The 12713-nt window shown below is 57.9% G+C and overlaps 3 protein-coding genes across 3 annotated transcripts; 2 read left to right on the top strand and 1 right to left on the bottom strand.

Moving 5' to 3' along the window:
* Positions 1-738: 738 nt before the first annotated feature.
* COL26b_008510 (uncharacterized protein) lies at positions 739-6301 on the top strand (the record flags this gene model as incomplete). The annotated part of the gene is made up of 2 exons (XM_053181268.1): positions 739-742; positions 840-6301. 2 exons carry the CDS (start codon positions 739-741, stop codon positions 6299-6301), a joined length of 5466 nt encoding a protein of 1821 aa, XP_053034772.1.
* Positions 6302-6693: 392 nt separating this feature from the next.
* On the bottom strand, positions 6694-8588 carry COL26b_008509 (uncharacterized protein; the record flags this gene model as incomplete). Its single annotated transcript, XM_053181267.1, has 4 exons — positions 6694-6722; positions 6786-7298; positions 7408-7570; positions 7629-8588. 4 exons carry the CDS (start codon positions 8586-8588, stop codon positions 6694-6696), a joined length of 1665 nt encoding a protein of 554 aa, XP_053034771.1.
* A 1664-nt stretch (positions 8589-10252) lies between these two features.
* Positions 10253-12133, top strand: COL26b_008508 (uncharacterized protein; the record flags this gene model as incomplete). The annotated part of the gene is made up of 3 exons (XM_053181266.1): positions 10253-10281; positions 10505-11640; positions 11700-12133. 3 exons carry the CDS (start codon positions 10253-10255, stop codon positions 12131-12133), a joined length of 1599 nt encoding a protein of 532 aa, XP_053034770.1.
* Positions 12134-12713: the final 580 nt, after the last annotated feature.

The following is a 12713-nucleotide window of genomic DNA, read 5'->3' as shown; positions in this document are numbered from 1 at the left end:
AAGTATACCAAAATTAGGTAATCATGCAAAGTTTCATAAAGTTGACCCCCACTTCCCAATCTGATGCGGGGGCACCTGCCACAAACCGGGGCCGGCAGGTGCTCCCACGCCGGCTGTCAGCCCCAACACTTACTCGATGCGAGAGAGCCCCATCCGTTCTCTCCAAATCCGACTTCACACCCCGCCGGCGACCCTCCATCACTTCTCCAAAGCCGCCGGCCTGCCCGAAGCACGCTCGTCTGCCGACCATCTCCAAGGAAGCCAAGAACTTCACCCATCCCGGGCACGCCCACGACCGTTAAACATCTTTCAGGGGCCGCATTGACGACTCGGCCGATTCCGATTTCCCTACGTCACTCTTCTCTCCAGATTGGCATTGAGATAACCCTTTTTTCTTCTTACCCCACGATCATTGGATCGGCCACGCGACACTTCAGCCAGCCCTACAGAACTCAATGGATAACGGTTTTGAAGGCCGCCGGCGACTTACACGACTGCCCGAAGGCTTTGCCGAAGAGTACCTCTGGGCAGGACGACGGCCGCACTGATGAGTCTGTCTGCTTGATGGGAGCAGATTGATCATAAAGGGGCCTGAATTCCAGAGTGCAACCAAAAGGAGAACTACTGTTCGCTTGTCATTCCAACTTGCATCATCTGAAGCATTTTTTGAGATTTTTTTTATTTATTTTTTTGCGCTTTTTTGGCATTTCGACACATATTGCAGCCATATAATCCGTAATGGGTGCGTAGCTATACCGCCCTGACGTTGCACACGTGCATCTGGGCATCCCGATCGCTTGGGACGAACTGACTAACAATAACTCACCCTCATCCAATAGGCTCCACAATCCAAGACACCTTCCCCCTTACCATCCCAGAATGGCGATCGGCTCAAGAATCTGGGGACGGTCTTTTCCGACTCCTAGCTTTGCGTGAATCTGAAGCTCGATTCAACTCTAATGCTTGGATTGCCTTGGCCACAACTACCCAGATCGAGCAGCAATGGTCTTATGCCGAATCCCTGCGCTCGTCCGGTGTCACCCTACCACTTTTCGGCGTCCCCTTTGCTGCAAAAGATAATATCGACGTTGCCAGCTTTCCTACGACCGCTGGCTGCCCCAGCTTCGCTAACGGTCCTGTTGGCAAGGATGCCACTATCATCGCTCGTCTAAAGGCGGCCGGCGCTATCGTACTCGGCAAGACCAATCTCGATCAGTTCGCGACAGGTCTTGTGGGCACGAGATCTCCTTATGGCCCCGTGGGAAACTCCTTTGATCCCTTGCGGGTCAGTGGTGGTTCCAGCTCCGGAAGCGCCGTCGTTGTTGCCAGGGGCGTTGTCCCCTTTTCTTTGGGAACGGATACCGCAGGCAGTGGTCGCGTGCCTGCAGGCCTGAATAACATCGTCGGTTTGAAGCCTACGAGAGGCGCTCTGAGCACGACGAGAGTGGTCCCTGCGTGCCGCAGTCTTGATTGCGTATCCATTTTTGCTCTCACATCCGACGATGCAGAGACCGTGCTGTCGGCTGCAGAGAGATTCGACCCCGAGGATTCCTTCTCGAGGACCAGACCGGGTACTCTTGCCGCCTCAACGGGACGGCGCATGGCCATCTGCGACAATCCACCATGGTTTGGCAAGACAGAGCAAGCCGCTGCCTATGACAAGGCTCTAACCAAGGTGGGCACGCTTGGGTGGACTCTCGAGCCTAGGGACTTCTCAGCGTTGTTTCAGCTCGCGAGTCTCCTGTACGAGGGCCCTTGGGTTGCTGAGCGCTATGCTGCGATCAAGGACTTCATCAAGACGCACGAGGATGACATGGACCCTATCGTTAGGGAAATCATCTTCAAGGCCAAGGACTTCAACGCCGTAGACCTCTTCGAGTCGGAGTATCTTCGTCAGGATCTGACTCGCAAGATTCATGATGCGTTTGATGAGTTCGACGCGATTCTGGTGCCGACTGCGCCTACCTTCCCAACTCTTGAGGACCTTGTCCGAGAGCCGATCAAGGAGAACGCCTACCTTGGCACTTATACAAACTTCGTCAATTTCATGGACTGGACCGCCCTCTCTATCCCTGCGGGCTTCCGATCGGATGGTCTACCATTCGGCATCACGCTGATTTCTTCCACGTGGGAGGAGCCCAAGTTACTCGCCTTCGCCCGCGAGTGGCTTTCCACGGCACCTCGCCTTCTCGGTGCAACCAAGATTGAAAGGCTCGAGAAGCTCAAATCCGACGCAGTCGCCGCGAGTGAGCTAAAGACAACTCGTCTTGTGGTGGTAGGTGCTCACTTGGAGGGTTTTCCTTTAAACAACGACCTGACGTCTCGAGGAGCGACACTAGAGACGGCGACAACGACCTCACCCAACTACAAATTTTACTCTCTCAACACCGACGGAAAAGTGAAAAAACCAGGTCTTAAACGTGTTCCCGTCGACGGAAGTGCCATCCAAGTCGAGGTCTGGAATTTGCCGACCGCGGAAATGGCCAGTTTCATGAAGACTGTGTCTTCGCCCCTCGGCATCGGCTCAGTGGAGCTGTTGGACGGAAGCTGGGCCCCTGGGTTTGTCTGCGAACCCTATGGACTGGATGGTGCCACCGACATCACCTCATTCGGAGGTTGGCGTTCCTTCATCCAGTCGCTCGACCGCCCCAAGTTCAACGTAACCAATCCTGTTCCATTCACTCAACAAATCAGCGGAATAAAGTCTGTTCTTATTGCCAACCGTGGCGAAATTGCCATCCGAATTGTTCGTACGCTGCACCGCCTGGGCCTGAAGGCTATCGCAATCTACTCCTCTTTTGATGCTCGTTCCCCACACGTCCGCGATGCAGACGTCTCGTTTCTCCTCGAAGGCTCTTCTGTCTCGGAGACTTACCTGAATGGCCCGCAAATCATCCGTCTTGCAAGGACTGCTGGCGCAGATGCAATCATTCCTGGGTATGGATTTCTGGCAGAGAACGCGGACTTCGCCTCCGCCGTCGAGGCTGAAGGTATGATCTGGGTCGGCCCTGCGGCTGACCAGATGCGACAGCTGGGTTTGAAGCACCTCGCTCGCGATGTCGCGATTGCTGCTGGAGTTCCTGTCGTACCGGGTAGTAAACACCTCCTTACGAGTGCCGAAGACGCTTTCGCTGAAGCCATGCGCATCCGTTACCCTGTGATGCTCAAGAGTACTGCTGGTGGCGGAGGGATCGGTCTGAAGCGCTGCAATAAGCCTTCGTCACTTTTAGAAGCGTTCAAGAGTGTTCAGAGATTGGCCAAGGCCAACTTTGGTGATGCAGGTGTTTTTATCGAGCACTTCATCAAGAATGCGCGTCACATCGAAGTGCAAATTGTTGGCGATGGTAAGGGCAATGTTGTTGCGGCCGGGGAGCGCGATTGCTCACTGCAACGACGAAACCAAAAGGTCATCGAAGAGAGCCCGGCTATCTTTGTACCGGTTGATGTGAGAGCGAGAATGCGCAAGGCAGCCGTTAACCTCGCCTCGGCTGTGAAGTACCGCAATGTGGGAACGATCGAGTTTATCTTCGATGTTGATAGCACGGAGTTTTACTTCCTCGAGGTCAACACTCGGCTCCAGGTTGAGCACCCAGTCACGGAGTCTGTGACGGGGCTTGACTTGGTAGAGTGTATGATTCGTGTAGCATCCGGGGACGTCGGGAGCATCTTTGAGAACAGACACGAGGGCTTTGAGGTGAAGGGTCATTCCATCGAGGCGCGTGTCTACGCTGAGAGCCCCCTCCAGAATTTCAGGCCCTGCCCAGGCCGGTTGCTGGATGTATCCTTCCCCGATGAGGTGCGGGTTGACACTTGGGTTGACGCTGGCACAGAGATGTCATCATCCTATGACCCTCTCATTGCCAAGATAATCGCAACCGGCGAGAGCCGAGCGGAGGCCATCACGCAACTGGCCACCGCCCTGGACAATACCGTGATCACGGGAGTGGAGACCAACTTGGAGTATCTTCGCGATATCGTCGACTCCGAGTTACTCAACTCTGGCGACTTCACGACGACGTCACTAAACAACTTCGACTACGACCCGCTCGTGGTTGAAGTCATCGATCCCGGCACCTTGACCACTGTTCAAGACTACCCCGGTCGCAATGGGCTGTGGCACGTTGGGATTCCGCCATCCGGCCCCTTTGATGACTATTCTTTCAGGCTCGCCAACAAGCTAGTAGGGAATCATCCTCGGGCCGCTAGTCTGGAGTGTACCTTTCAGGGGCCCAGTCTCCTATTCCACTCCGGTGGCGTGATTGCAGTAACCGGTGCGCCTGTGGAGATCCTCGTGGACAACGAGCCTTACTACCAGGAACAGGCTCTCGATATTCGTGCGGGGCAGACGCTCTCCATTGGTGCACCGAAAGCTGGCTACCACACTTACATTGCTTTCCGAGGTGGACTGCCCGTCCCAGAGATATTTGGCTCTCGCTCTACGTTCGCGTTGGGACGAATAGGGGGTCACAATGGTCGAGCTCTTCGTGCGGGGGACCTGCTGCCCACAGGAGGAGGTATGGTGTCAGAAAAGGTCTCAGACTTTGTCAGTCCCGAACTTCCTCTGCCAACGGGGCCGAACGGGATTTGGACGCTTGGGGTTATCCCAGGGCAGCACTCAGCACCTGAGCACTTTACCGAAGAGGGCCTCAACACACTTTTCAACGGAGAGTGGATTGTTCACTACAATAGCAACCGGGTCGGTATTCGTCTTGACGGACCCAAGCCGCGATGGGCTCGGCAGACCGGGGGTGACGCCGGACTACACCCATCCAATATCCACGACAGTCCCTACTCTGTCGGCAGCATCAGCTTCACCGGGGACGAGGCCGTTATTCTCACTTGCGACGGCCCAAGTCTAGGCGGCTTCGTGGTCTTTTGTGTCGTTGCTTCGGCTGAGATGTGGAAGTTAGGACAGCTGCGCCCAGGCGATAAGGTTAAGCTCAGGCCCATCAGTGTTGACGATGCGTTGGCACTGGAAGCCGCTCTTGAGGATTCCATCGCCAATCTCAAGCCGTTAGAGTCTACTTTGCCTTCCAAGAACGACATCCCCATTCCAGCTGAGCTGAACCCTCTCCTCGGCAATATAGGCACCGCCGGCCGCCATATCTCTGTTCGCCAAGCAGGTGACTCGTCAGTTCTCCTAGAATTTGGGATAGAGGACGTCTTTTCCCTCCGTCAGTCCTTCCAAATCTTTTCCTTCATCGACCGCCACGAGCAGGCCCCAATCCCGAACGTTCTCGACCTCTCCCCTGGTGTTCGTACTCTCCACATCCAGTACACACCAGGCACGACCCCCTCGGAAATCCTTTCCGCCCTCCGATCTCACGAAACCTCCTTGGGCACCGCAGTCCCCTCTTCCCTCCCGTCGCGCACAATAAGCCTCCCGCTCGCCTTCGACGACTCCGTCTCTAGCGCCGCAGTAGCCCGCTACGCTGCCACGATCCGCGCAACCGCCCCATGGCTACCCAGTAACATCGACTTCCTCCAGAAACTCAACGCTCTGGGGTCCCGCGAGGATGTCGAGCGCATCTTTTTGGACGCAACGTTTCTCGTTCTCGGCCTTGGTGACGTCTTCCTCGGAGCCCCTTGCGCTGTGCCGCTGGACCCACGCCACCGCCTCTTCGGCACAAAATACAATCCCTCCCGCTCATTCACACCCCGCGGCGCCGTCGGCATTGGCGGGCAGTACATGTGCATCTACGGCATGGACTCCCCCGGCGGCTACCAGCTCGTCGGCCGCACGGTGCCCATCTGGGACGACGTAGCCGCCTCGGCCGCCTCACAAGACACCCAGCCCTGGCTCTTCCGCCTCTTCGACCGGATCTCTTTCTACACCATCTCTGAATCGGAGCTCGACGCTGCCATAGCACAGGGGAAAATGACAGATTTGATCAAAATTCAAGAGGGGTGTCTCGATCTCCACGCATACGAAGCCTGGCTCGAAGAGAACAAGGACGACATCGAAGCCACCCGCGCCGCGCGCGCCGAAGCCATCCGGACAGTGCCGTTCATGGAGGAACTTCTCCGGCCGTACCACCCCCCTGGGACTGAGCGTCGCCCCGTCGAGGAAGATGATGTTGCCGGGGAGAGGGTAAAGAGCCAGATGCCCGGTCGATGCTGGAAGTGCGAGGTCAGTGTGGGCGACGAGGTGGAAGTCGGGGACGCGCTGGTGTGGATCGAGTCCAACAAGATGGAGATCAAGATTGAGAGTCCGGTGACGGGCACGGTAGCCAAGATGTTGGTCGCCGAGGGGGACATTGTTGGGCCGTATGACGATTTGCTAATTATCGAGACGGAGTAGACCGTTCTTTAGTATGCCTACGATTTCTTTGACATCCCTGAGCGTTTATACCTTAGAAGCCTATTTCATAGAGTTAGACCAAGAATCGAGACCCCAAACCACTATTTTCCAAAGAATGAGACACGCATATCACAGCAACGAACACCCAATAAGAGCAATTTACAGTGTAAACGCCGCCTGTTTCGAAATTTTTGCAAGACCAGCTTCTGTCGAGCTTCTACAGTATACCATTTCGGTATGTAACCCTAACAACAAACGTCCCCCTTTCGTCTCCGTGTTGTACAAACCGCGAGGACTCTATTCAAATGCGCCAAAGTTTCCCCGCGCTTCTCTATACCAACTTTGAAAACCACCACACACCCTCCTCCTCTTGCTTTCTAATAATACATATTTTACATGCACTTGGCCGGGCCGCTGTCGTCTGGATGTCACGTTAGCATTAACATTCTCGACAACAGAAAAAGACGGGAGGGCCAAAACTCACTGCTAATCATCTTGGCGACCGCCTGTATCAAGGTAATGACCATCACCACGGTGCCGAAGACGACGATGCCGCCCGCGACGTACGTCTTCCACGAGCGGGAGCTGAGCTTGATGTAGCACAGCGGCGGCAGGATGTACGCGATGGCGCACGCCGAGGTGGCGCCGACGAGCTCGAAAACGGCGCCGACGTCGCACGTCACCAGGCTCATGATCATGGCGGAGACGACCAGGCTAGAGCTGAAAATGAGGTGCAGGTTCATGTTGAAGGGCTCGCCGGGGAAGAAGTAGTTGAACATGACCTCTCGGCAGACGAAGGCCTCGAGGGGTAGGGTGGTCAGCATGTTGAGGCCGAAGCAGAGGCGCGCGATGGTGACCATGACGTTGTCGGCGGGGAAGTTGTTAAGGACGTTGCCGAGCGTCTTGTCGCCGAAGGTGAGGAAGCCGGCGAGCGCGACGATGAGGCAGGCGACCGTCGAGATGCCGACCGAGTAGTGCGTCACCCGCGAGAAGCGGTCTATGGTGGGGGTCTTGAGAGACCCGTAAATTAGGAGGGAGTTGTGGTGGCAGACAAAGGCTTGGCTTGTTAGTTTGGGGAGCGAAGAGGAGTAAGGGAGGCGGCGTACCGAATGAGATAACACCAATGGCCTCGAAAATGCCACTGTTCACGGTCAGGAGAGCAGGTGTAAATGAGCCTCGGTCCGCCTTGGGGGTCAGAGCTCCCTGGATCACGACCGTCGCTACGATGACGCCCATGCTGATGAGCGCGAGTGTGCTCGCCTTAGCCAGCTACAGAACTCAAGTCAGCGATGTGCCCATTTTCACTTGCGAGTTCCTCGGCGCTTACCTTGGCGATGTCCCGGTACAAAGTCAACGGATAGCTGATGCCCAGCACGAAAACGACAATAACAACCTGCCTATTCGCCAAGAGACCCAACACGGGCATCTCCCTCAGATCCGGCCAAATGGCTGTCAAAACGTGCGGTATTGAGTCGCCCACGATGATGCCGAACGCCACCATCCCGCCAAAAGCAAACGCCCACTGCGCGACCGAGATGGCGATCAAGCCGGTCCGTCCGAAACAGTGCTCCACAGTCCCCTGAAAGCTGTTGCTCCCGGAAAGCTTGCTGTTGACCACAATCAAGCAGATCGTCCAGTCCACGACGATCGTGAGCCCCAATAGCAGTATGATTCCGCCCAGCATGCCCGCCTGCTTGAACGCGTACGGCTGCCCGATGATGCCGGCCCCGATGATGGAGTTCGCCATGTTCATGAAGGCCATCTTCAGCCCGGACTTGGGGCGGTTGAGCTCCGTCTCTGCCCACTCGTGTGCATCCTCGACCCACTGGCTGTTGGCGAGCGCAACGGAGGGCGCCTCGATGTCCGTCAGGAGAGGCAGGCGGTGGTGGTCGTCGTGGTCGTCGTAACCCGGCGCGTGCTGGAAGATCTCGTCGTCGTCGATGTCGAAGCTGTCTCGGCTGGGGCGCGAGCCATTGCTGTTCGTCATCGAGGGCCGGGGCGGCGAGGGCTGGACGATGGAGGGGATGGGGTCGAAGCGGACGCGGTTCGGGGTGCGTGGCGTCCCCGGGGACCGGAGGGCTTGACGGAGTGGCGCGGCGGACTGTTGTTTCGGGGGTACGAAGTAGTCGTCGCGCGGGCCGGCGGAATGGCCGGCCTGGCGATCATGATGGTATTCGTGGGAGAGGGGGTCGTCGGTGAGGAGGCTTCTGTCCTCTTCGCTTGGGCCCGGAGCAGCGCCCGGATGGGAGTCGTCTCGGCGGGCTCCATGGTTACGGGCCTTGGCCATTGTAAGTTATTGCGCTGTCATTTTCCGGCGGGAAGGAAAGGAGGAAAAGAGGATGGACGGGGTTCGAAGGCGGCCTCGTCGTGTGTGTGCGTATGCGCCGTTCGTTCCGTGGTTTCGTGTTTTTCAACGGGGAGTCAAAAGTGGTGTTGAATGTGAGCTGCGAAACGTGGAAAGACAAGTGCAGAGCGAGCTTGGAGTCTGTCGTCTATTGTCGGTTCAGTCGACGTTGCTGCAAGCTGACCTCAACTCTCGGGTGGAGGTACGTACCTCCTGTTACTTTTAGGGGACCGGGAGCTGTCAGCAGTCCGCGTACCCGGCGACAGGGGCGCGGCAGGCCAGGCCCCGCCCGTAGTGGAGAAGCTGGGCGCTGGAGAGTGGGAGTATCGAAAGGTATCACTTCGGCTACTCCTTGCCGGAAAGTTACATCAGTGGACTTGCCTAAACAGGCTAGGTGCCTTCACTCTTCACTTATCCCACACAGCGCTTCGGCGTAATGACGGTGAGCGACTTATCAGAGAAAAAAATTCCCACAAGGCCGTACGTACGGTATTGCGATAACAGCACAGCACAGCACAGCACCACACGCAGCCCAGGCCGAATCAGACGAGTCGCGACCTCTCAATCCCCGAAAGAGCCCCGGTGTTAACGGATTGCATTGGCTCTGTTGATAGTTGAGACACTCCTTCAGAGGTGGGAGAAGCAGCTGCTACAGCAGTCTTTGAAGCTGAGAGTCACTCTATCGTCCGACTCACCAGCCAGCCTGGTCCATCAACCACTTGGCGAGGCTTGACTCTGCGACTTTCCAGAGTGAACCCCAAAAAGCCAGGGCCGTCGATCCCTTGCAGTTCCCAATTGGAGGTCACCTCAGTCTGATTGACCAGCCTCAATGCCGTTGTAGCCCACACCACACCCTCCCAGGCGGTTGGTAGCGTTGGCGCAGAAAGGAGCCTCACCTCGGGCAGATACAGCCCGCAAAGTAGGAGGAAAAGTCGTCATCGGCAGCGGGGAAGAGGAGGGGAGGACCTGTGCTCCCTTTTTATTTCATTCTCATTCATCACTCACTCTCATATGTGTGTCACCACTTTTACGCGAACCACAGACCACACACCCAAGGTCCTACTAATCACAATCGGCCTACCTTATCTCATCCTCACATACACATACACACACAAACTCATCACTCACCTTATCTCATCCCACCCCCGCGCGCCGGCCCCTCGCCCGGTCCCGCCCGCCGAACGATGGACGCAACACCAGCGCCCTACGGCACCACCACACGAACTCCCACCCCCGCCTCCGCCTCCGCCGGCCCAGTCCCAACGACCATGCCGGCGCCCGCGCCGACGCCTCCTTCACATGAATCTCACCCTTCATCATCATCATCGTCGGCGGCGGCGGCAGCAGCGGCGGTAGCAGCAGCAGTGGCGTCGTCGGCAACAGGGGCACAAAGCCGCCCCTGCGACATATGCCGCCAACGCAAGACGCGTTGTGTTCGCGAAGAGGGCCGCGACAAGTGTGTCATGTGTTCATTTCATGGCCAGCCCTGCACATATCTCCGCGGGCCGCTCCCGCGCAAGCGTCGGAAGGCCACAGATCCCCCGGAGGTGCGGCCCCAGACTAATGGGTCCGGCAATGCGGCCGCTGCTGGTCCTCCACCAGCTCCCATGCCGCTGGATCACCAGGAAGAGATAACGTAAGTCTCATTACAATTTCTCACTCTTGTCGTCTTTTCCTATCGTTGTTTTCTGCTTCTGTATGAAGCTAGGTGCCCATGTCGCCAGTCTTGTATGAAGCTAGTCTTGAAGGGGCACGTCATTGTGCCCAGGTCTCGTGTCATGTCCTTCCTCTTTCGACCTTCACCACCTCTCTCATTCGCTCACCCCCCTCGAGTAACCTTCTAACCCGTGTCACAATAGACACCCTTCACCGGAACTGCTCGAGGCCCTCTCTCCGTCACTAGCCGGCTCCGAGAACATTGCCCACTTCAGCCCTCAACCCTCCCTCTTAGACGGCACTCTGGGCCTACACCTCAAAACAAACTCCGAATACGTCGGCAACACATCCTACCGTGAACCCTCCCTCCTAGACCTCCACCGGCCCTCAGACCCTTCCGTCCGCTCCGTCCGCCGGCTCGACGACTCAACAGTCTTCCTCATCCACCGTGACCGCGAGACGTCCTCGGAGCCCCAACGAATAGCCGACCTCGACGCCATCGAGAAGCTCGTCCACCCCCTCGGCTCGACCCTCGTCAACCTCTACTTCCGCATCGTCCACCCCAGCTTCCCCGTCCTCCACAAAAAGGTCTTTCTCGAAAAGTACGCACGCTCCTACCACGAGTTCTCCCCGCCCCTCCTCGCCGCCGTCTACCTCATCGCCCTCGACTGGTCCCTCTACGACCGCACCCTCGCCACCTCCTCATGGCAGCCCGACCAGGCCGCCCTCGAGGCCCTCGCCCTCCGCACAATGAGCGACGACATGAAGCGCCCAAAGATCTCGACCCTCCAGGCCGGCCTCCTCATCCAGCAGCGCTTCCGCAACAACACCTGGACCTTCACCGCCCAGCTCATCGCCCTCGCCCAGGGCCTCGGCCTCCACGTCGACTGCAGCGACTGGGCCATCCCCGAGTGGGAGAAGGGGCTGCGGCGCAGGCTGGCGTGGGCTCTGTTCATGCAGGACAAATGGGGTGCCCTCGTCCACGGTCGCCCCTCTCACATCCGTCTAGACGAGGACTGGGACGTGCGCCCGTGTCGCGTGGAAGACTTTCCCGAGACTGCCGCGGACGAAGAGTACGACCCCGAGGGCAGCGCCGAGGTCGTCGTCGGACGGGAGCTCTTCCTCCGTCAGATCGAGCTGTCCCTCATCCTGAGCGACGTGCTGGCCACCTTCTACACGGCCAAAGCCACCCGCCGCGGGGGCACCCTCGACCAGATCGGCACCGTTGGCGTCGCAGAGCTAGCAAAGCCGATAGTAATGATGCTGCGGGAATGGTACGCCAAACTCCCGGAAGCCCTCCAACTCCAAGAAACCCGTCTCAAAAAGCTCTCCGCAAACGGTACGTCCCAACCTTTCCCCCATGTGTAATTGCCTGTTCTAAACACTAACTCCCCACAGGCTCCCTCCACCTCTCCTACATCTCAATAGACCTCGCCCTCCACCGCTCACTCGTCCGCAACATCTCCTCCAACGCGCCCCCGGAGCTGCGCGCCGCCATCCGCACCGGCGCCCGCGCCCGCCTCGCCGCCGCCTCCAACATCATCTCCAACCTGCAGATGGAGCACATCCAGTCCTTCTGGGGCTTCGCCGCCTCCGCCCAGCTCGCCGGCATCGGCTCCTTCGCCGGCCTGCTCTGGGCCACCTCCGACGACGACCACGAGGCCATGTACTACGCCGACCGCGTCGAGGAGTACCTCTGGAGCCTGCGCGTGCGCGCCCAGGCCGCGCCCTTTGCGAGGGAGGCGCTGCGCATGCTCGAGGCCGACGTCGGCGGCCTCGGCGCCGTGAGGGCCGCCGCGACGACGGGATTACATGGGGAGATGAAGATGTGAAAAGAGAAGGAGGCAAGAAAGTATTATACGGAGCGACCCTTCACGACTCCGCAGGCTTCTCCGGGTATTGTGTGTCGTTTCGTCCGCGTACAGGAGCCTCCTGAGAGCCCCCTTTTCCAGCGCAGCTCTTCTGCGACGTCAAGCGGCGCATTAAAGGCCGGCCAGTGTACCGTTCGACCAGGGTCTCACCAAGTCGGTCGGACAGGACGCTGGTTGCTACCGCAGTGAGCCGCCAGACGTCCTCAATCCCTGAGATCTGCTCTAGGAGGGGGGGCTCTGACGAAGTTCCTGTACACGGACGAGGGAAGAAGACAGACGTATGCTCTCCCGAGATGACGCACCCGAGACGTGACCTTAAACTCCCCTCCTCAAGCTCATGCCCGATTCGCATGCTCAGACGGTATCGCCCATACCCGAAAAGTGGCGCGGCTTGAGTCAACCCTCCTCAAGTCGCGGGTATGGTTCGTCTGGGAACGCTTGAGGAGGGGAGTTTAAGGTCACGTCTCTGGGAGGGGGGGAAAGACCTCGCCAGGCGTCAAGGCTTGATAAGCAAAAGAAAGCCTGCGTCTTTGTAGACATG

Source organism: Colletotrichum chrysophilum (assembly GCF_026319265.1).
Source record: "Colletotrichum chrysophilum strain AFK26 chromosome Unknown scaffold_75, whole genome shotgun sequence".
In the NCBI taxonomy this organism is placed as follows: domain Eukaryota; kingdom Fungi; phylum Ascomycota; class Sordariomycetes; order Glomerellales; family Glomerellaceae; genus Colletotrichum; species Colletotrichum chrysophilum.
This window is presented reverse-complemented; position numbering and strand designations above follow the sequence as displayed.